Below are 21,935 nucleotides of genomic sequence, written 5' to 3' on the forward strand. Positions count from 1 at the left end.
CATCAACAATAACATCTCGTCGTGTGGCCGCAATCATTGGGATTTTGCAGAGCAGATACAACCAACTGAACACCTTTAGAACCATCGGCATATACTTCTCAACTTGATCCACCGGAGGGCAGCTGATGAAGAACGCCAATGATAGGATAATACCATACAGGAGCTCAACCAGCATCAAAGAAATTGAATTGACGTGGTCGAGAGTTCCTGGCACCGTGGGGGTTAGGAGATCTGAATGGAATAGAAAGATGGACTGGATTAGTGAACCAACATAAAGAAAAAGAGAGGTCCAGAGCACATACAAACTTCAGTTACGATTTAACAAATTACGAAGAGAGCAAGAACTGAAGGGGAGAGGGAATTTATGCTGAGCGAAGATGGATCCACGAAGAGGGAAGGGGAGGAGAGGAGACCTACATCGCGTCTCAGCTTCATCACAAATTAATTGCTTGGTGCATGTACGTTCTTTAGGGAGGCAAGCAGACGACTGTTGGAGTAGCACTCGCTGAACTATTTTTTACTAAAGGAAACTGAACCGGACCAATGGGTGATGTGGCTTAAAGAGATGACTTGGAAGGCTGATTAGGTGGCATAGCTGCATGTTGAGAGAAATCATGTAGTGGGGGTTTCCTATTTAGAGATAGAAGATTATAGATTTGGTAGAATGGGTGGTAGATTTGTGCACCGTATGTCGCGTGCATGGGACATATGCTGCTCTCCGAATAGATCTTCATCTGCATGCTAGGAAGATGAGATGTACGTCGCTTGTGCTGGTCATATCGCAATCGTGTTTGCGATCTGCCGGTCCTTATCCGATCGGTCGGGCCGTAGCGATCACAGAAAAAATGTTAGTGATCATGCTCATGCCAAATGTCAAACCAAATCATATCCAGATACAGGAGGATGTACGGCCACCCAAAAGCTAAGAATGTGATACAAATATCGCACAGGCCTTTGCCATTTCGGTGAAAGAAGCTAAACCGGCAAGAAGCAATGGAAGGAAGGGCCTCGGAGAAGAAGGCACACGCCCTGTGCCTGCCGTACCCGGCGCAGGGGCACATAACCCCGATGCTCAACGTGGCCAACCTGCTGCACGCCCGCGGCTTCCATGTCACCTTCGTCAACTCCGAGTACAACCACGCCCGCCTCGTCCGGACGCGGGGCGCCGCGGCCGTAGCCGGCTCCCGGGGCTTCCGCTTCGCCACCATTCCTGATGGCCTGCCGGCGGCGTCCGGCGACCACGTCACGCAGGACATCCCGTCGCTATGCAAGTCCACCACGGAGACCTGCCTTGGACCCTTCCGCCGCCTCCTCGCCCAGCTCAATGCCGCGGCCTCCACCGGTGAGAGTGACCACCCGCCCGTTACCTGCGTCGTCTCGGACCTCATCATGGGTTTCTCCATGGACGCGGCTAAGGAGCTCGGCCTTCCATACGTCCAGCTCTGGACTGCCAGCGCCATCAGTTACCTTGCGTACTACCACTATCGCCTTCTCATCGACCGTGGCATTGCTCCACTCAAAGGTACACACTGTCTCGATCAAACATACTGTGCAGTACTGTGAACTCCATTAACACGTACCACTTGTGTAAGTACATCTCGATCTATACGTGCATGGGCAGATGTGAGACAGCTGACGGATGGGTACCTTGACACTCCGGTGGAAGACCTGCCGGGGCTGAGGAACATGAGGCTGAGGGACTTCCCGAGCTTTATACGCACCACGGACCCGGACGAGTTCATGGTGGGTTACGTCATCAAGGAGACCGGTCGCACGGCCGGCGCATCGGCGGTGATCCTCAACAGCTTCGGCGACCTCGAGGGCGAGGCGGTGGAGGCCATGGAGGCGCTCCTCGTCAATGTCAAGGTGTACACGGTCGGCCCGCTCAATCTGGTCGCGCCGCGCGAGACATCATCCATAAGCCGCCTCAGCCTGTGGAAGGAGCAAGAGGAGTGCCTTGAGTGGCTACACGGCAAGGAGCCCTCCTCCGTCGTGTACGTCAACTTCGGCAGCATCGTCGTCATGACCAGCGAGCAGCTGGTGGAGTTCGCTTGGGGACTCGCCAACAGCGGCAGGCAGTTCATGTGGATCATCCGCCCCGACCTCGTCCGGGGCGACGCGGCGGTGCTTCCCAAAGAGTTCTTGGCAGAGACGGCGGGGCGCGGGCTCATGGCCTCCTGGTGCCCGCAGCAGGAGGTGCTGAGCCACCCTGCCGTAGGCGTGTTCCTGACTCACAGCGGGTGGAACTCGGCGCTGGAGAGCGTGTGCGGCGGCGTGCCCGTCATCAGCTGGCCCTTCTTCGCGGACCAGCAAACCAACTGCCGGTACCAGTGCAACGAATGGGGCATCGGCATGGAGATCGACACTAACGTCCAGCGCGACGCCGTCACGAGCCTTATCGCGGAGCTCATGGATGGGGAGGGTGGAAAGAAGATGAGGAAGAAGGCGCAGGAATCACTACCGGAAAATCTGTCTATGCCGTGTGCCCAAAATTTGCCGTGCGGCAACACACGGAAAAGAATGTAATGCCGTGCGCGTACAGAGCCAGCACACGGCATAGAAAAAGTGCACGGCACATCAGTCCGAAGCGCACGGCAACGAACAACCACACGGTAAAACATGCGTAAAACGCACGGCAAAACAAAGCTCACGGCAAACAATGGGAAAGACGCACGGCAAAACAGGCCGCACGGCATACTGGTACGCGAAGCCCACATCCACACCCAACGCCGTAACTGAAATTGTTTGCCGTGTGTGTGCCGTCACACACGGCAAACATTTTGCATTTTCATTTTTTCATTCCGCGCTATGTTTTCCCGCGGAAGTTTGATTTGGGCGCGCGTTTCTGTTGGCGGGCATAGATGCAGTATTTGCCGTGAGGCATAACAGTAGCGCACGGCATAAATACAGAATTTGCCGTGTGTCCTTTTCTCTGCACACGGCAAAGTTTTGTTTTTTCATTTCCCTCCGATTTCACACATGTCCCTCCTATTCGTTTCCATATATATTGCACTGGGAAACCATGTATTGCAATATTTCAACTTCTACCACGCTTAAACACATGTCCTTCGACCATTAAAGTGGGACTCCGCACATCGCCAAGGCTCGAGCGGGAGTTTTTGCGCGACGTCATTTCATGCGGGTCCAAATCGGGCGTAACTAATTCGAAAAAAATTGGAAAAATACGAGACCTTCGCGTGACGTCATTTTATGTGACCTAGTTGCGGGAAAAAAATCAAACCTTGAGAAAAGCAGTTTCCGGAAAGCCCACCTATCACATGCCATATGCGCGCGGTAGCCATCTGGGAATCCCTCCCGCTTCCTGCGGTGTCCCGCCGAATCCGCTGGAAGCTGATCGGATTTGAACTGGGGCCACACTTTCCTTCGCTCAATAAATGGAGGGAAAAATGTTTTTAGGTCTAGGACGTGTCATTTTATGTGCTAAATGTTTTCCGTTTCGCGCGTTGGCTTACGGGGGCACGCGCGCGCCGGTACGGCCATACCGCATGTCCCGGCGGCCCCGTTTTGCACACTTGGCAAAGTAAACGGAGCCAAAAAAATCGAGCGGAGCCGCGTGGCGTCATTTTATGTGTCCTATTAACCACTGCAAAAGACGGAATTGGGATACGGCAATTATTTTGAAAAACCCTTCACAGATAGGGCTACCACGTCCGGAGTTCTATGGCTTTTAGGGGAAATGAGTAGGAAACGGCCCGTTTCACCACATAGTTTGTCGGAACGAGGCCATATTTGGCATGTGCGTGGGCCTTGGGATGGGAAGCAAGGCCTCGGTCGCGGATTTCCAATCCGACCCACGGCGACGGTTTTTCTATTTTCGGGTGCCGGAAGGGACTTTTTTTGTGAAGCGAGCTACATGGTGCGCATTTTAGAATTGCGCGAGACCTCCGCGCATCGGTAGGATACCTCCTACGCACCACCTATCACATGCCATATGCGCGCGGTAGCCATCCGGGAATCCCTCCCCGCTTCTGCGGTGTCCCGCCGAATCCGCCGGAAGCCGATCGGATTTGAACTGGGGCCACACTTTCCTTCGCTCAATAAATGGAGGGAAAAATGTTTTTAGGTCTAGGACGTGTCATTTTATGTGCTAAATGTTTTCCGTTTCGCGCGTTGGCTTACGGGGGCACGCGCGCGCCCGGTACGGCCATACCGCATGTCCCGGCGGCCCCGTTTTGCACACTTGGCAAAGTAAACGGAGCCAAAAATCGAGCGGAGCCGCGTGGCGTCATTTTATGTGTCCTATTAACCACTGCAAAAGACGGAATTGGGATACGGCAATTATTTTGAAAAACCCTTCACGGATAGGGCTACCACGTCCGGAGTTCTATGGCTTTTAGGGGAAATGAGTAGGAAACGGCCCGTTTCACCACATAGTTTGTCGGAACGAGGCCATATTTGGCACGTGCGTGGGCCTTGGGATGGGAAGCAAGGCCTCGGTCGCGGATTTCCAATCCGACCCACGGCGACGGTTTTTCTATTTTCGGGGTGCCGGAAGGGATTTTTTTGTGAAGCGACTACATGGTGCGCATTTTAGAATTGCGCAAGACCTCCGCGCATCGGTAGGATACCTCCTACGCACCACCTATCACATGCCATATGCGCGCGGTAGCCATCCGGGAATCCCTCCCGCTTCCTGCGGTGTCCCGCCGAATCCGCTGGAAGCCGATCGGATTTGAACCGGGGCCACACTTTCCTTCGCTCAATAAATGGAGGGAAAAATGTTTTTAGGTCTAGGACGTGTCATTTTATGTGCTAAATGTTTTCCGTTTCGCGCGTTGGCTTACGGGGGCACGCGCGCGCCCGGTACGGCCATACCGCATGTCCCGGCGGCCCCGTTTTGCACACTTGGCAAAGTAAACGGAGCCAAAAAATCGAGCGGAGCCGCGTGGCGTCATTTTGTGTGTCCTATTAACCACCGCAAAGACGGAATTGGGATACGGCAATTATTTTGAAAAACCCTTCACGGATAGGGCTACCACGTCCGGAGTTCTATGGCTTTTAGGGGAAATGAGTAGGAAACGGCCCGTTTCACCACATAGTTTGTCGGAACGAGGCCATATTTGGCACGTGCGTGGGCCTTGGGATGGGAAGCAAGGCCTCGGTCGCGGATTTCCAATCCGACCCACGGGCGACGGTTTTTCTATTTTAGGGGTGCCGGAAGGGATTTTTTTGTGAAGCGACTACATGGTGCGCATTTTAGAATTGCGCGAGACCTCCGCGCATCGGTAGGATACCTCCTACGCACCACCTATCACATGCCATATGCGCGCGGTAGCCATCCGGGAATCCCTCCCGCTTCCTGCGGTGTCCCGCCGAATCCGCCGGAAGCCGATCGGATTTAAACCGGGGCCACACTTTCCTTCGCTCAATAAATGGAGGGAAAAATGTTTTTAGGTCTAGGACGTGTCATTTTATGTGCTAAATGTTTTCCGTTTCCGCGTTGGCTTACGGGGGCACGCGCGCGCCCGGTACGGCCATACCGCATGTCCCGGCGGCCCCGTTTTGCACACTTGGCAAAGTAAACGGAGCCAAAAAATCGAGCGGAGCCGCGTGGCGTCATTTTATGTGTCCTATTAACCACTGCAAAAGACGGAATTGGGATACGGCAATTATTTTGAAAAACCCTTCACGGATAGGGCTACCACGTCCGGAGTTCTATGGCTTTTAGGGGAAATGAGTAGGAAACGGCCCGTTTCACCACATAGTTTGTCGGAACGAGGCCATATTTGGCATGTGCGTGGGCCTTGGGATGGGAAGCAAGGCCTCGGTCGCGGATTTCCAATCCGACCCACGGGCGACGGTTTTTCTATTTTCGGGGTGCCGGAAGGGACTTTTTTTGTGAAGCAGCTACATGGTGCGCATTTTAGAATTGCGCGAGACCTCCGCGCATCGGTAGGATACCTCCTACGCACCACCTATCACATGCCATATGCGCGCGGTAGCCATCTGGGAATCCCTCCCGCTTCCTGCGGTGTCCCGCCGAATCCGCTGGAAGCTGATCGGATTTGAACTGGGGCCACACTTTCCTTCGCTCAATAAATGGAGGGAAAAATGTTTTTAGGTCTAGGACGTGTCATTTTATGTGCTAAATGTTTTCCGTTTCGCGCGTTGGCTTACGGGGGCACGCGCGCGCCCGGTACGGCCATACCGCATGTCCCGGCGGCCCCGTTTTGCACACTTGGCAAAGTAAACGGAGCCAAAAAAATCGAGCGGAGCCGCGTGGCGTCATTTTATGTGTCCTATTAACCACTGCAAAAGACGGAATTGGGATACGACAATTATTTTGAAAAACCCTTCACAGATAGGGCTACCACGTCCGGAGTTCTATGGCTTTTAGGGGAAATGAGTAGGAAACGGCCCGTTTCACCACATAGTTTGTCGGAACGAGGCCATATTTGGCACGTGCGTGGGCCTTGGAATGGGAAGCAAGGCCTCGGTCGCGGATTTCCAATCCGACCCACGGGCGACGGTTTTTCTATTTTCGGGGTGCCGGAAGGGATTTTTTTTGTGAAGCAGCTACATGGTGCGCATTTTAGAATTGCGCGAGACCTCCGCGCATCGGTAGGATACCTCCTACGCACCACCTATCACATGCCATATGCGCGCGGTAGCCATCTGGGAATCCCTCCCGCTTCCTGCGGTGTCCCGCCGAATCCGCTGGAAGCTGATCGGATTTGAACTGGGGCCACACTTTCCTTCGCTCAATAAATGGAGGAAAAAATGTTTTTAGGTCTAGGACGTGTCATTTTATGTGCTAAATGTTTTCCGTTTCGCGCGTTGGCTTACGGGGGCACGCGCGCGCCCGGTACGGCCATACCGCATGTCCCGGCGGCCCCGTTTTGCACACTTGGCAAAGTAAACGGAGCCAAAAAATCGAGCGGAGCCGCGTGGCGTCATTTTATGTGTCCTATTAACCACTGCAAAAGACGGAATTGGGATACGACAATTATTTTGAAAAACCCTTCACGAGATAGGGCTACCACGTCCGGAGTTCTATGGCTTTTAGGGGAAATGAGTAGGAAACGGCCCGTTTCACCACATAGTTTGTCGGAACGAGGCCATATTTGGCACGTGCGTGGGCCTTGGGATGGGAAGCAAGGCCTCGGTCGCGGATTTCCAATCCGACCCACGGGCGACGGTTTTTCTATTTTCGGGGTGCCGGAAGGGATTTTTTTTGTGAAGCAGCTACATGGTGCGCATTTTAGAATTGCGCGAGACCTCCGCGCATCGGTAGGATACCTCCTACGCACCACCTATCACATGCCATATGCGCGCGGTAGCCATCTGGGAATCCCTCCCGCTTCCTGCGGTGTCCCGCCGAATCCGCCGGAAGCCGATCGGATTTAAACCGGGGCCACACTTTCCTTCGCTCAATAAATGGAGGGAAAAATGTTTTTAGGTCTAGGACGTGTCATTTTATGTGCTAAATGTTTTCCGTTTCGCGCGTTGGCTTACGGGGGCACGCGCGCGCCCGGTACGGCCATACCGCATGTCCCGGCGGCCCCGTTTTGCACACTTGGCAAAGTAAACGGAGCCAAAAAATCGAGCGGAGCCGCGTGGCGTCATTTTATGTGTCCTATTAACCACTGCAAAAGACGGAATTGGGATACGACAATTATTTTGAAAAACCCTTCACAGATAGGGCTACCACGTCCGGAGTTCTATGGCTTTTAGGGGAAATGAGTAGGAAACGGCCCGTTTCACCACATAGTTTGTCGGAACGAGGCCATATTTGGCACGTGCGTGGGCCTTGGGATGGGAAGCAAGGCCTCGGTCGCGGATTTCCAATCCGACCCACTGGCGACGGTTTTTCTATTTTCGGGGTGCCGGAAGGGATTTTTTTTGTGAAGCAGCTACATGGTGCGCATTTTAGAATTGCGCGAGACCTCCGCGCATCGGTAGGATACCTCCTACGCACCACCTATCACATGCCATATGCGCGCGGTAGCCATCTGGGAATCCCTCCCGCTTCCTGCGGTGTCCCGCCGAATCCGCCGGAAGCTCGATCGGATTTAAACCGGGGCCACACTTTCCTTCGCTCAATAAATGGAGGGAAAAATGTTTTTAGGTCTAGGACGTGTCATTTTATGTGCTAAATGTTTTCCGTTTCGCGCGTTGGCTTACGGGGGCACGCGCGCGCCCGGTACGGCCATACCGCATGTCCCGGTGGCCCCGTTTTGCACACTTGGCAAAGTAAACGGAGCCAAAAAATCGAGCGGAGCCGCGTGGCGTCATCTTATGAGTTGCGGGAAAAATATTCCAAGCTTGAGAAAAAATACGAGATCTTAGCGTGGTATTCATATGGAAGAACCCTAAAATCTGAGCGTTTGCCGTGTACTTTTTCCTTGGCGCACGGCAAAGAAGCAATGTGCTGTGAGTTCTACTGTGTGGCGCACGGCAAACTGATGAAACCCTAATAATAATGTGATTCCCCATACCAGCTGCGCCGCCCAATGTGCACATCATTCGATCTAAAAAAAAAAGAAAAACAGACCGTGTCGATCCCCACCTCGCTGCCCACCGCCGCCGCCCGCTCGCCCCACCTCGCTGCACCTCCGCCGCCGCCCGCTCGCCCCAAGTCGCGTGCGCCGCCGCCCGGAACGCGCGGTGTGATTTGAGCGCGGGGGCAGGAGCAAACGGCTTCTCTCGACTCCCAACGGAACCCTCCGCCTAGCGCGGCCGCCCCATTGCCGCGGCACCACCGTTCGGCTCACACCGCCCAATCTCCGACCGGCCCTCCATTTTCCACCCCCACCGCCGCCGCGGGGATCATCGCTTCCGGCCACCGGCCCTAATTGCGTCGCGCTCAATCCGATTCGACCGCAGTGAGTTCCCTCGCTCCTCTCACATCTCTTTGCCTGCCATGGACCAACTTAATTGCCTACCGATGTTGGCCATCGATCCGCCCTTGCCGTGGATTGCCGCAGCGGAAATTTAGGCATTTGGACGGAGGGGGTGAGGAATAGGGAAGGGAACGGCTACCTACCTGCCATCTATCTAAATTCGCTGCCGATTTCGGTAACAATGGTAGGATTAATTGGTGTTGGCATCGCGATCCTTCTGAAATCTTCCGTCTCAATGGTAGCGTTGCAGCAGTAAAGGGAAGAGCTGTTCTATCTGGACTGTGGAATTGTGTTAGTGTGCTCCGTATTCAGGACCGTGGAGTACGTACTAGCATTGCCACGCTTGTTTCAGTGAGCTGCTTGTTAATTGGCGTTAAACTAAATTCTCACCTCAACCTGTGTGAATAAGACTGACTGACGTAACTTTTGCCTGGAGTATCATGTGCATGTACTGATGCTTGTTTATCAATTTGATGATTGGGTATTTGTTGTTTTTTCATGGTGTTGTTTTCAGAATCTTCATTGAGGGTGGGGTGTCGCAGGGCTTCTTGCAGTGTTGTCCGTGATCTTCTTCACCTTCGTCGACCGGTCACGCTTCGAGGGTAAGAAATCTTCAACTCTCCTACATAGGTTTTTTTTAAAGTCTAGATAACCAAGTCAGTCGCGAAAACCTAGGCGTCTCCCGTTCGGAAGGGTTATGCGAATAAGTATGCATTAAATTGCATATTTATGGCCATAACTCTTTCGGATTGTCCACGTATTTTGGACAGCCGGAGGATGTGTAGATTGGGTATGTTTTCCATGCTTTGCTCTGTTCTAAGACAGGATTTCGGTGACACCTCCCCGTTGTTCTCCGGATACACATCCTCTCGGCTTTTGGCCGAGACGTGTATCGGGAGAACAACGGGGAGGTGCTGCCGAAATTCTGTCTTGGGGCGGGGTAGAGCATGGAGAACGTACCCAATCTGCACATCCTCGGGTGGGATTAGGACTTATCTTTACCTATTAGAGAGATAGGTGGATGCATGGCGTAAAACCTGTATTTGCTAAAATTATTCGCACTAATACTGGATGTAATGACATACTAAATTGAAAGCATTGTAATTTTCTTTTGTACTGGATAGAGGATGGATCCGTCTCGTTTGTGGATGTACGAGGGCAGAACCAGTCAGTGGGATTTTACTGATGAATGGAGAGATAAGACCGAGCAGTTCGTGGACAGTGTGTTTGCCATCCCTACCAGACCCGCAAAAGTGTTGTGCCCTTGCGTGAAATGCCATAACATAAAACGAATGGCGAAGGATGAAATGAGTAAACACCTGCTCAAATTTGGGTTCACACCGAACTACGATCGTTGGATTTGCCATGGCGAGCAACCAGCAAAACCAACAAAACGTGTTAGAAAGGAGTCGCAGCAGAGTCAGCTAGCGGGAGGATTTGATGCTGGGTTTGAGGCGTGCTTCGATGCCTTCCTTGATGGAAATGCGCCTGAAAACCCTAATGCAGAGGAGACACCACAGGAGGCGCAGACAAGTGAGGAGCCGGAACAGAGCACAAAGAAGTTCTACGAGGCTATGTTTGCTGCGCAGAAACCCCTTCATCCACATACAGAGGTTACCCAGTTGGATGCCGTGGCTCGCCTAATGGCCTTCAAGTGCCAGAGTAACTTATCCAGAGATAAGTTTGATGCTCTTCTGGTCGTCATTGGCAGCATTCTGCCGAAAGGGCACATCTTGACCAAGAGCTTTTACGAGTCCACTAAAATCCTCAGTTCATTGAAGATGACATATGAGAAGATAGATGCTTGTCCAAAGGGATGCATGCTATTTAGAAAAGAACATGCTAAAGAAAACTATTGCATCCACTGCAAATCCTCTAGGTACTTTGAGGTCGACTCTGGTGATGGCACGAAGAGGCAGACTGGGATTCCCCAAAAGATCCTCCGTTATCTTCCATTCTTGCCGAGGCTCCAACGGCTTTTCATGACGGAGGAATCTGCCCAACAGATGCGATGGCCCCTTGAGGGGGAACGATACAAAAAAGACAAGATGATACATCCGTCGGATGGTCAAGCATGGCAGAACTTCGCCAAGAAATATCCTTTGAAAGCGGGCAACCCGAGGAGTGTAGCAGTTGCGATATCAACCGATGGGTTCAATCCATATGGTATGTCAGCTGCAACATACAGTTGTTGGCCTGTGTTTGTTATTCCCCTGAACCTCCCTCCTGGCGTCGTCATGAGATCCGAGAACATGTTTGTGTCGATGATAATCCCAGGGCCGAAGTATCCAGGGAAGAACATGAGTGTGTACCTTGAACCGCTAGTGGATGACTTGCTTGTTGGGTGGAATGATCATGGGGTGCGAACATACGACGCCTCAACAAAGGAGCACTTCGATATGTTTGTCTGGTACCACACATCCCTGCATGACCTACCGGCACGTGCGTTGTTTTGCGGCTGGTGTACACATGGGAAGTGGCCTTGCCCGGTGTGTAGGCAAGCTGTGACTTTCTTCTGGCTGAAGAAGGGAGGCAAGTATTCCTGTTTTGATGAAACCCGAAAGTTCCTTGAAGCGAATCATAAATATAGGAGTGATAAAAAGAACTTCAAGAAAGGTGTTGTTGTCCATACTCCACGTCCACATCTGCCGACCGGCAAAGATACCAAGGCTGAGTTAGAAGCTCTTGTGCCGAACCCCGATGGGAAAGGTTTCGTGGGATACGGGGAGACACACCAGTGGACCCACATTCCATGCTTATGGAAGCTTCCTTACTTTGAAGATCTCGAGCTTCCGCATAACATTGATGTAATGCATACCGAAAAGAATATCAGCGAGGCCCTTTGGAGCACGATTATGGACACTGAGAAGACGAAGGATAACATTAAGGCTAGACTCGATCAACAAGAATGGTGCGATAGGCCACATTTGGACATGCAACCTCCTGGAGTCAAAGGACCTAGGTGGACTAAGCGAAAGGCCCCGTTCTGCCCTTCAAGGCCCGAAAGGAGGGAAATATTCCAGTGGATTGTCGACTGCTTGTTCTTCCCTGATGGGTATGCAGCTAACTGGATGAGGGGAGCAAACACTGGAGACGTTGCGAGTGCATGGGCTCAAGAGTCATGACTATCACGTGTGGCTTGAGCGGATAATGCCGATCATGATTAGAGGCTATGTCGACGAGGAGACTTGGCTAGTGCTAGCGGAGTTGAGCTATTTCTTCCGCCAACTTTGTGCTAAGGAGTTGGACCGTGAAGTGGTCAAGAAGCTAGATAAACAGGCACCCGAGCTGCTTTGCAAGCTAGAGATGCTCCTTCCGCCAGGGTTCTTTAATCCGATGCAACATATGATCTTGCATCTCCCGCAGGAGGCGTTACTGGGGTCCACTGTGCATACCCGTTGGCAGTATGGCCCTGAGAGAGAAAATAAGAAGCTTCGTGACCAATGTGGCAATAAATGCAAGATCGAGCCATCCATAGCCGAGGCAACCCTTAACAAGGAGGTGTCAAACTTCACGACAAAGTACTATGATGAAAACATTCCCACTCAGCACAATCCAATCCTTCGTTACAATGCCGCCAACCCTGATGATGTACCCAAGCTTGGCATCTTCATAGGGCTAGGTGGCACATCAAGAGGCTTGAAGAGGCGCAAGATAACGAATCCCGAATGGGGCTTAATCCACTCATATGTCTTGAAAAGCATGGATGAAGTGAAGCCGTACGTCGAGTAAGTGCTCACTACTTAGTTTTTCACAAACTTTCACTTGTTAGTCTGTGGCTAACACTTCCTCTTTGCATTGCCATAGACAATTCACCCAAAAATATTGGAAGCTAAGAAGGGATCCAACGGAACAGGAAGAAAATGATCTCTTTGTAAACGGTGGTGGTTACGGTTTCATTAACTGGTTCTCGACTTTGGTACCTTTCTATATAACTTTGCTCGTACTACGTACATTATTTGACCACTTCTCCTACTAAATTTTCCTAGTGAACTTGTAGGCAAAAATTGACCCCGAGATGAAACCTGAGTTGAAAAAAATCGCCAAGGGCTTTACCTCACCCGTCAATGCATACGATGCTTATGACGTCAATGGGTATCGCTTCCATACCCATGAGTACACACAACGTCGGGCCAACCGGAAGACAACAAATAGCGGGGTATTATGTGAAGGCTCGGATGGGCTCCATTACTATGGTAGAGTCGAGGGTATATACGAGCTGAATTATGGTTTCGGCAAAGGGCTAAACCCCGTTGTATTCAAGTGCCACTGGTTCGACCCACATCGGGTGAAACGGAAACCTGAAATTGGCTGGGTCGAAGTTGAGCGAAGCTCCATTTATGCGGGAGATGATGTATATATTTTGGCTACCCAGGCCTTTCAAGTATTCTATCTCCCGTACCCGTGCAAAAACCCGAAAAAACGTCTGCAGGGCTGGGATGTTGTGATCACGGTGCCGACGCACAATAGGCCGCCTAAGCCAGACCAGGACGACTACCGTCGCCTTGACCCCTCAACATATGATGGCGAGTTTTTTCAGGAGGAAGGGCTCCCAGGGAAATTCACTATCAACTTACCGACTGATGATGACATGGTCATAGACGGTGAAGAAGACGAGGGTGTTGAGGCGGAAGACACTGTGGATGATGTAGTTGAGGAGGTTCAGAACGCACAAGACTTGACTTTGCTTGATCGGTTCCATGCAGGCCTTGACAAAGATGAGCCAACAAAACCACCTCCAGATTACATGCCTGATTATTGGTGGGAGCTTGATAGCGATGATGAAGCATGTGGCCCGTCGATTGTTCGTGATGATCTCGAAACGGGCTTCTGAAGTACTTACCGACCCTATGTAATAGTGATTTGTAAAACTAGCATATTCGTGAGAACTCTATGTAATGGTGATTGTGAGAACTCTATGTAATGGTGATTGTGAGAACTCTATTTGTGTTTTGTATGTATTTTAATTATTTGCATTCTACGGTTTTTGTAAGAAATCTATGCCATGTTGTATTTCTAATTATTTGCTTTACTTATTTTGTCTACATCATTTGATATAATCATGTGTACTAATGAAGATACTATTTTTTGTGAATGCAGGTGATTCCAACATGCCAGGAGGGGGGCGCAAAGGAGGAGGAAGAAAGAGGCCCTCGAAGAAAGTTAGGGGCATGTCGACCATTCTCTCGAAGGCTCCACTTCAGGCTCCACTTCCCTCAGACTCCACTTCAGGCTCCACACGGTCTCCTAGTCCTCCACCACCTCTGAAGCGTCAGAGGGCTAGACGGCCATCCACTCCTCCCCCAGTCGAGGAGCAGGTGGAGGAGGAGGAGGACGAGGAGGGGGATGAGGATGAGGAGGGGGATGGGGAGGGGGATGAGGAGGACGAGGAGGAGGCAGGGGAGGAGTACAAATTTTGACAATCTTATTTTTTGACAACTTTTCATCACTATTTTCTCATAGCTTTTTTGTTTTTTCATTGTGCAGCTCTTTCGTGTACAAGGAAGGCTACAGAGTGCGCACCTACTCGAGCATCCTTGGATGCATTGTAAGAAAGCACTGGCCTGGGTTTGTGACCATGCCTAATGGTTGCAAGGAGGTAGCTTGGACTTGGAGCCACTACGCGCACGCACCTGATCCGGAGGCCACACACACGAGGAGGCTCAAGAACTGCCAGAGTAGGGTGATCCGTGAATTTTGGGTAAGTTAAGTTGACTTCTCTAAGCCGGGGAATTTTTTCACCATCCTGTCTCATGTGCATAAGGATAAAAAATATAAGCAATTCTCTTGTGTAGGACACTCTAAGAAGCAACATCACCTAAGGAATTAGTGGCAGAAGTTTCTATCTATCTAGTTGTTTGAATTCAATGCTAGAAATTTATATCGATAATTACCTCAAAAGCATTGTGACTTTTGAGATCTATATGACCGAGGCATTTTTGCTGCTAATCAAGGGTAGGAAGCAGAAGCTGACACCTGACTAGCTATACTGTTTTTAATCACCATGCCTAGTTAGAAAAAAATGTCCCAGTCTACTCGCTTGCAGGCCCAATTTGCATTTTAACCGCCTAGCTATACTGTTTTTAATCACTTAATTGGTCAGCACTTGTTAACCTTGAGAGTTTAAAATTTTAAAGCCACGAATGATTCAAGGTATTGAAAGTAACTACATATAACTTATAGCTAACCAGGTCAGTAAGTTATTTGGTTAGCACTTGGCATTTATCAACAGATTTGTTATGATGCTATCCTTGAAAGTTAAAATGAAATAGTATCAAGTTACTATTTTGCATCCTTGTAGACCTACTTTACTATGGACCCCGATTCTAAGCGCGATGATTGCATAAAAGTGGCTGGCAACATAGCGCGGAAGAAAGTGACTGATGCGCACTATGAGGGGCGTGTTTTGTCCATCCGCAATTGGTATGCTGAGAAACGCAAGCTCCGGATGCGGAAGGAGCAAGCCCGAGAAATCGTGAACTTCCAGCCGTGGCAGTACTTGCAGGTACTTTCATTTCCGCCTTACCGACTTGGTGACTTGGTGACCGCCGGACATTTTTCACTAATATGTGTATTTTGTGCATATGCAGTGCCCTCCTCCGTATGTAGGTCACGCTAGACCGCAAGTCTGGCACGCGATGGTTCGTCACTACACAAGCGCCGCGTACAAGAGGAAGCACGAAGAACAAAAGCTAAAGAGAGCCGAGATGGGAGGCGGATCACACACGCAAGGCAGCGTCCCCCTCGCCATATGCAAGCAGAAAAAGGTGAGAAAATGCATTCTCTTCACCATCATTCATTGGTTCAGGTACAATGTGGAGATCATATCTTTTTTTCCTTTGTCTAGCTCATGTTAACTGACCTTTCACACTATGTATACTTCTAAAATCTTGGGCTCGATTTTTTGAGCACTATTATGTGCAGCACTATTATGCTCGAATAAGTTTTAAAAAAAATGCACAGGCCATCAGAGTCGAACCTGACTAAAGAAAATGCACATGCCATCAGAGTCGAAACTGACTGAAGAAAATGCACAGGCCATCTGATTGTAGTGCTGATGGGTCTAGCAACCATTCTGAACTGTAAAACTGGGGTTTTTCTCACAGGAATTGACAAACATTTTTCCCCCTATAATAAGCACCAAACTGCATTTCTGTAAGGATTAGTGGCATCTTCCATACTGAACCAGATTATACTAACCATGAGGTGTACATCACTGGAACACATAGTCCCATCTCAGGTGCCAACAAAATTTTAGCTAATGTTTCTACATATTAATAGGTAGATGCATTAGTTAATCTGTAATTGTTACCTTGATCATCATGTTGTTCCTTATTCCGCAAATGCGCCCCTATTCATGTATCATTGTGCTATCTTTTGCAGGAAAAAGAGACAGGCGTGAAGTCCTCGTTATTCAAGATCTGGGGCGACCACCGCAAGAAGACGGACAAAAAAGACGGGATGGTGAAGTGGGTTAGCAAGATCGCCGAAGCCAAGGACAAGAAGTACCGGTCCAAGTTTGCCCAGACTCATGGCGACGAGGCGAACCCCGAGACCGAGCCATTTGACCCCGAGGTTGCCATGCGTGCGGGAGAGGGCAAGAAGCATGGTCGCTTGTTTGTCTGTGATGGGGCCGTTGATCCCAAGACCATCCCGTCTTTGAGACAAATCAAAGGTGGCAACACGAGCTCCTCGCCTGCTGTAGAGCCCCGCCCGACACCGTCGTCTATAGCCATTGACGCGATCCGGGTATGTTCTTCTTCCTTGGTCACCTACACTTCATTTTTTTTTCTATTGCAACATCCATGACCTTCCGATGACATAGGCTGAATTGGAGGCTGAGAAGGCACAGAGGGAGCAGGCCGAGGCCCTCCTTACTCAGAACCAGCAGCAGATGGCGATGCAGCAGCAGATGATGCTGTGGATGACACGGAAGCTCAGTGCCCACGATGCCCACTTATCGGTGAGTTCTTGCTCATAAAACCTAAGACTTACACATGTATATACGCTGATCTCTGTTGTATTATACCCACAATTTTCTCAGCACAAAACCATTAGACTCAATCACCACACGCATAAAAGGGATGAATATGCACATATATCCACTTATGTGAACTGGATCTGGAATTTCTTTGCTTGTTTTATTCTTATGCAAGCAAGTTATTTTGGATACTCTTTCAAATCCAGCACAGAAAAGAATTAAACTGATTCAATTCCAGAAAAATAAAGTATTTAGACAAATAAAATGGTAGTAGAAGCATGTACAGACTAATCAATTAAGTAACCAGCTAGTAGCTCTGAGTTTATTTGCTGTTTCAAGCCTTGAACTCTAGCTGGTAGGTTGGGAAGTGTACTATGAGTACTATTTTTTGTGTGGAGATGCTCATACCTTGATCAGCTGGTGCATATGTGCTACACAGAATGTTGTTTCCAACCAGGTTCACAGTATCATCTCTTGATTTGCAGGCCTCTATGCCGAGTGGCACCACTCTGCCTACTGATCCACCTCCTTTTGACATCAACACATGGGTAAGTTATATCCAATAAACTTGCTGCCCTTGATTATTATCTATAAAAAATAATCGGAAACCTGATTGCAACTGAGTTTGTGCCATATTCATGTGTATTGGAGTCTACTTTGTGTATTGGCTTGTGTTAGCTGACTATTCATGTTTCTATCTTGTAGCTACATGCCTCGGGTGGATCCAACAACATTGAGCTCCATGGGCCATCCACTCATGATGGGAATGACAACTTGATGACGCCGCCTACAGGGGGACAACCTAGCTTCAACAACCTTGGCATCGTCCGCCGGCTTTGAAACCTCAACATGAAGAATGAACTCTTAAATCTTCGGGTGTTGGGCAATGTGTCAATGTATTATGAATCTATGCACTTGTTATGCACTATTTGTGGTTATGGAACATGTATGATGCACTAATTGTGGTTGTGAAACTTGTATTATGCACCATTTGTCAATGTATTATAAATCTATGTTGGCTTTGATGCAAATATGTTGCTGTGGTGCCACTGCTGTTGGATTAGATGCAATTCTATCAATATCTCTATTTTAATTGCAGGGATTCCTGTAAACAAATGCAAAAGAAAAAAATAAGTGGCCTATGCCGTGTGCCAGCACACGGCAAACAAACCAAATGGCCTATGCCGTGTGCCAGCACACGGCAAAGAGGCCACGCGTCGCCTACCTGTGCATCTGGGAGGGGCTTTGCCGTGAGTCTTTATCCAGGACGCACACGGCACAGACAAATGCACGGCGAAACAACGGCTCACGGCGAAAAGTGCCGCACGGTGAAGAGAAAGCACACGGCATAGACAGCCGCACGGCGAAGCAAAGGCTCACGGCGAAACAGCGGCGCACGGCAAATGTCAAAACAAGGGCGCACGGCGAAGACTTCGCTCACGGCAGACTGCGCCTCGGACCTACCGTCTGGTTCCGTCGACGTTGGGGCCGTCGTTAGGTGCTTTACTTTGCCGTGGAGCTCAGCACGGCACACGGCAGAAATGTTTCCGTGCGGGTCTGCCTATGCGCACGGCAAAGATTCATTGCCGTGGCCTTCTCTGCCGTGTGTGCTTTGCCGTGCGCTTACACACGGCAAAGTGTTTGCCGTGCGGGTGTAGGTATTTGCCGTGGGTCCTTGGCACACGGCAGAGTCCAGATTTCCGGTAGTGAATGGCGGGAGAAGGCGATCCTGGCGGCCATGCCACACGGTCCGTCTCAACGCAACTTCGATGAGCTGGTCCGTGATGTGCTCTTGGCCAAGAACTAGATCTTTCCATGTACAATTTTTTTCAAAATGTCTCCATTAGACGATTGTTATGGAGTACTCTACCTGGTATCGGTGACGTTTCAGTTGCAAATGCAGCTATTTGGATGTGGTAACTGTTAGATGTATATATCTGTATACTGTAGTTTCCTCATATGTTCTCATATGTTAGAGGACTTCCTGCATATTTGCACCTATACATATACTATATATTGTGGTCTTTGGTCCCCTGGTAATACATCAAGTATATTGCCCTAACATGGTATCAGAGCAAAATTTGGTCCTCTAATCCCGTGCTCCTCTTCCCGGCCATAGTTGCCGCTCCCGGCCGCCGTTCCCGGCCGCTCCTCCGGCCGCCGGCCCTCCAGCGCCGCTCTCCTCCTCCGGCCGCCGCCCTCCACTTCCCGGCAACCGTTCTGCCCCGTGCGCTTCCCTGCAGCCCGCGGCTTGCCGCCGGCCGCCTGCTCCGGCCGTCGCCGCTCCGCCGCTGGCCATCTCCCCCGGCCAGCCCTCTCCCGCCGCCGGCCGCTGCTGCCTGCCCGCCCGCCTCCGCTTCTGCTTTTCCGCCGCGCCGAGTCCTGCAGAAACTCTCGCTCGGGCTTGGTTCGATCTGATCTGAGAAAAAAAAGAGAAAAGAGCTATGTCTTCCTCATCGGGTTATGTTGCGATTCCTCGCTGCCCGGTGCTTTTCGATGGCGCGAATTATCCTGATTTCGCTGTCTTCATGCGCGGTCTTCATCTTTGGGGTACTTTCTGGCGAGGTCTCCTGCCCGCCGCGCCCCGTTGCTCCTACGGCGCCTGTTGCACCGACGCCCGTTGCCCTTGCCCCTGATGCTACTTAGGCGGATAAGGATGCAACCACGAGTGCTGATGATACTGCTCTGGCTGATTATGACCGGAAGGCCCAGGACCACTCTACTGCCATTGCGACTTACCGGCTGGATCTGACTGACTACACTTAGTTGATAGATGAGGATACTCGTGCTGCTGCTGTTCTTACCTCCAGTGTTCTGCCTCAGTATGCTGTTGAGTTCATGGGTCTTCCCACTGCTGCTGTTCAGTGGGCTTTTCTTTGTCAGCGCTATCAGCCGTCTGGGGATGCTCTTTACCTATATGTGGTCCGCCAGGAGCATGCCCTTCAGCAGGGTGATTCTACTATTGATGAGTTCTACACTCAGAGTGCTGCTATTTGGCGTCAGCTTGATTCTCTTCGTGAAGCTGTGTGTGTCACCTGTCCCTGCTGTCTGACTGTGCGCGCGGATCTGGAGTTTCAGCGCGTTTTTGAGTTCTTGTCGCGGCTCCGTAAGGAGTTTGAGCCGCGCCGTGCACAGTTGCTTGCCCGTGGTCGTGTTCCGCTGGAACTGGCTGAGCTTCGTGCTGAGGAGACTCGTCTTCGTGGTGCTGACCTTCTTGAGGTTCCCTCTATACTTGCTGCTTGTGGCCCTCTTGTGCCGTCTGCTCGTGGACCTCCTACGCCGCCGGCTTTGTTGTGGTCTCCAGCACCACCGATACTCTCTACTCCTCCAGTCCAGGGCCAGAGTCAGCCTCAGCAGCCTCGTGGTATGACAGCACCTCCCTGCACCTACTGTGGCAGGTCTGGCCACACTGTCTCTAGTTGCTGGCAGAGGGATCCCAGCTTACGTCAGCGGCACTATTCTCGTCGGCAGACTGGTTCTTCAGGATATTCTGCTGTTGCCCTATCTGATCAGGACATTATCCGTGGTCTTCGTGGTCTGCTCGCTGCTACAGGCTCTTCCTCGATGGGTACTGCTGGTTCTTGTTGGAGATATGCCCAAGAGGCAATAATAAAGTGGTTATTATAATATATATTTGTGTTTATGATAAATGTTTGCATACCATGCTATAATTGTATTAACCGAAACATTGATACATGTGTGTTATGTAAACAACAAGGAGTCCCTAGTAAGCCTCTTGTATAACTAGCTTGTTGATTAATAGATGATTATGGTTTCGTGATCATGAACATTGGATGTTATTAATAACAAGGTTATGTCATTGGATGAATGATATAATGGACATACACCCAAATAAGCGTAGCATAAGATCACGTCATTAAGTTCAATTTGCTATAAGCTTTCGATACATAGTTACCTAGTCCTTCGACCATGAGATCATCTAAATCACTTATACCGGAAGGGTACTTTGATTACATCAAACGCCACTGCGTAAATGGGTGGTCATAAAGGTGGGATTAAGTATTTGGAAAGTATGAGTTGAGGCATATGGATCAAGAGTGGGATTTGTCCATCCTGATGACGGATAGATATACTCTGGGCCCTCTCAGTGGAATATCGTCTGATTATCTTGCAAGCATGTGAATAGTTCACAAGAGATGATATACCACGGTATGAGTAAAGAGTACTTGTCAGTGACAAGGTTGAACAAGGTATGGAGATACCGATGATCAAACCTCGGACAAGTAAAATATCGCGTGACAAAGGGAATAGTTATCGTATGTAAATGGTTCAATCGATCACTAAGTTATCGTTGAATGTGTGGGAGCCATTATGGATCTCCAGATCCCGCTATTGGTTATTGGTCGAAGAAGAGTCTCGACCATGTCTGCATAGTTCACGAACCGTAGGGTGACACACTTAAGGTTTGATGTCGTTTTAAGTAGATATGGAATATGGAATGGAGTTCGAATGTTTGTTCAGAGTCTCGGATGGGATCCAGGACATCACGAGGAGGTCCGGAATGGTCCGTAGAATAAGATTCATATATAGGAAGTCACTTTCCAAGTTTGGAAATGATCCGGTGCATTTATTGATGGCGCTAGAATGTTCTAGAACTTTCCGGAAGAAATCACCATGGAAGGTGGAGTTCCGGTTGGACTCCACCAACCCCAACCAGCCAACCAAGTGGGAGGGTGGAGTCCATGGAGGACTGATACGTCCAAAACGTATCCACTTTCCCGAACACTTTTGCTATTGTTTTGCCTCTAATTTGTGTATTTTGGATACAACTAACACGGACTAACGCTGTTTTCAGCAGAATTGCCCTGGTGTCTTATTTTTGTGCAAAAAATCAACTTTCAGGAAAATCCCCGGAAATAATTGCAATGGGCCTATTTTCACAGAAGACTTACGGAGCCAGAAGACAAGACGGAGGAGGGCCACGAGGTGCGCACACCACATGGCGGCGCGGTGGGCCCCTGGGCCGCGCCGCCATATGGTGACGCCGCCTCAGCCAGCCCCCGACGCTACCCTCTGGACTACTTAAAGCCCTTGACCTAAAAACGCACGGGGGTTCGACCAATTTGCCA

General features: G+C 50.2%; 2 protein-coding genes and 1 long non-coding RNA gene across 3 annotated transcripts; all 3 read left to right on the forward strand.

Moving 5' to 3' along the window:
* Nucleotides 1-993: 993 nt before the first annotated feature.
* On the forward strand, nucleotides 994-18,652 carry LOC124682145 (7-deoxyloganetin glucosyltransferase-like). Its single transcript, XM_047216889.1, has 3 exons — nucleotides 994-1,522; nucleotides 1,622-2,471; nucleotides 18,553-18,652. Exons 1-3 carry the CDS (start codon nucleotides 994-996, stop codon nucleotides 18,650-18,652), a joined length of 1,479 nt encoding a protein of 492 aa, XP_047072845.1.
* LOC124682147 lies at nucleotides 8,724-14,193 on the forward strand. Its single transcript, XR_006996174.1, has 3 exons — nucleotides 8,724-8,846; nucleotides 9,379-9,466; nucleotides 13,965-14,193. It is a non-coding gene; the product is annotated as an uncharacterized LOC124682147 (long non-coding RNA).
* LOC124682146 lies at nucleotides 14,358-17,832 on the forward strand. The gene is made up of 7 exons (XM_047216890.1): nucleotides 14,358-14,565; nucleotides 15,166-15,369; nucleotides 15,455-15,631; nucleotides 16,248-16,613; nucleotides 16,690-16,827; nucleotides 17,331-17,393; nucleotides 17,551-17,832. Exons 1-7 carry the CDS (start codon nucleotides 14,443-14,445, stop codon nucleotides 17,683-17,685), a joined length of 1,206 nt encoding a protein of 401 aa, XP_047072846.1. The 5' UTR covers nucleotides 14,358-14,442; the 3' UTR covers nucleotides 17,686-17,832.
* Nucleotides 18,653-21,935: the final 3,283 nt, after the last annotated feature.

The sequence above is a fragment of the Lolium rigidum genome, unplaced genomic scaffold, assembly GCF_022539505.1.
Source record: "Lolium rigidum isolate FL_2022 unplaced genomic scaffold, APGP_CSIRO_Lrig_0.1 contig_69146_1, whole genome shotgun sequence".
Lineage (NCBI taxonomy): Eukaryota > Viridiplantae > Streptophyta > Magnoliopsida > Poales > Poaceae > Lolium > Lolium rigidum.

Coding starts and splice junctions, on each gene's coding strand:
- LOC124682145 (XM_047216889.1), top strand. CDS start 994: ATGGAAGGAAGGGCCTCGGAGAAGAAGGCACACGCCCTGTGCCTGCCG. Junction 1,523..1,621: donor TGGCATTGCTCCACTCAAAG/GTACACACTGTC, acceptor GTGCATGGGCAG/ATGTGAGACAGCTGACGGAT. Junction 2,472..18,552: donor GAATCACTACCGGAAAATCT/GTCTATGCCGTG, acceptor GATTTCCGGTAG/TGAATGGCGGGAGAAGGCGA.
- LOC124682146 (XM_047216890.1), top strand. CDS start 14,443: ATGCCTAATGGTTGCAAGGAGGTAGCTTGGACTTGGAGCCACTACGCG. Junction 15,370..15,454: donor AGCCGTGGCAGTACTTGCAG/GTACTTTCATTT, acceptor GTGCATATGCAG/TGCCCTCCTCCGTATGTAGG. Junction 16,828..17,330: donor CCCACGATGCCCACTTATCG/GTGAGTTCTTGC, acceptor CTTGATTTGCAG/GCCTCTATGCCGAGTGGCAC.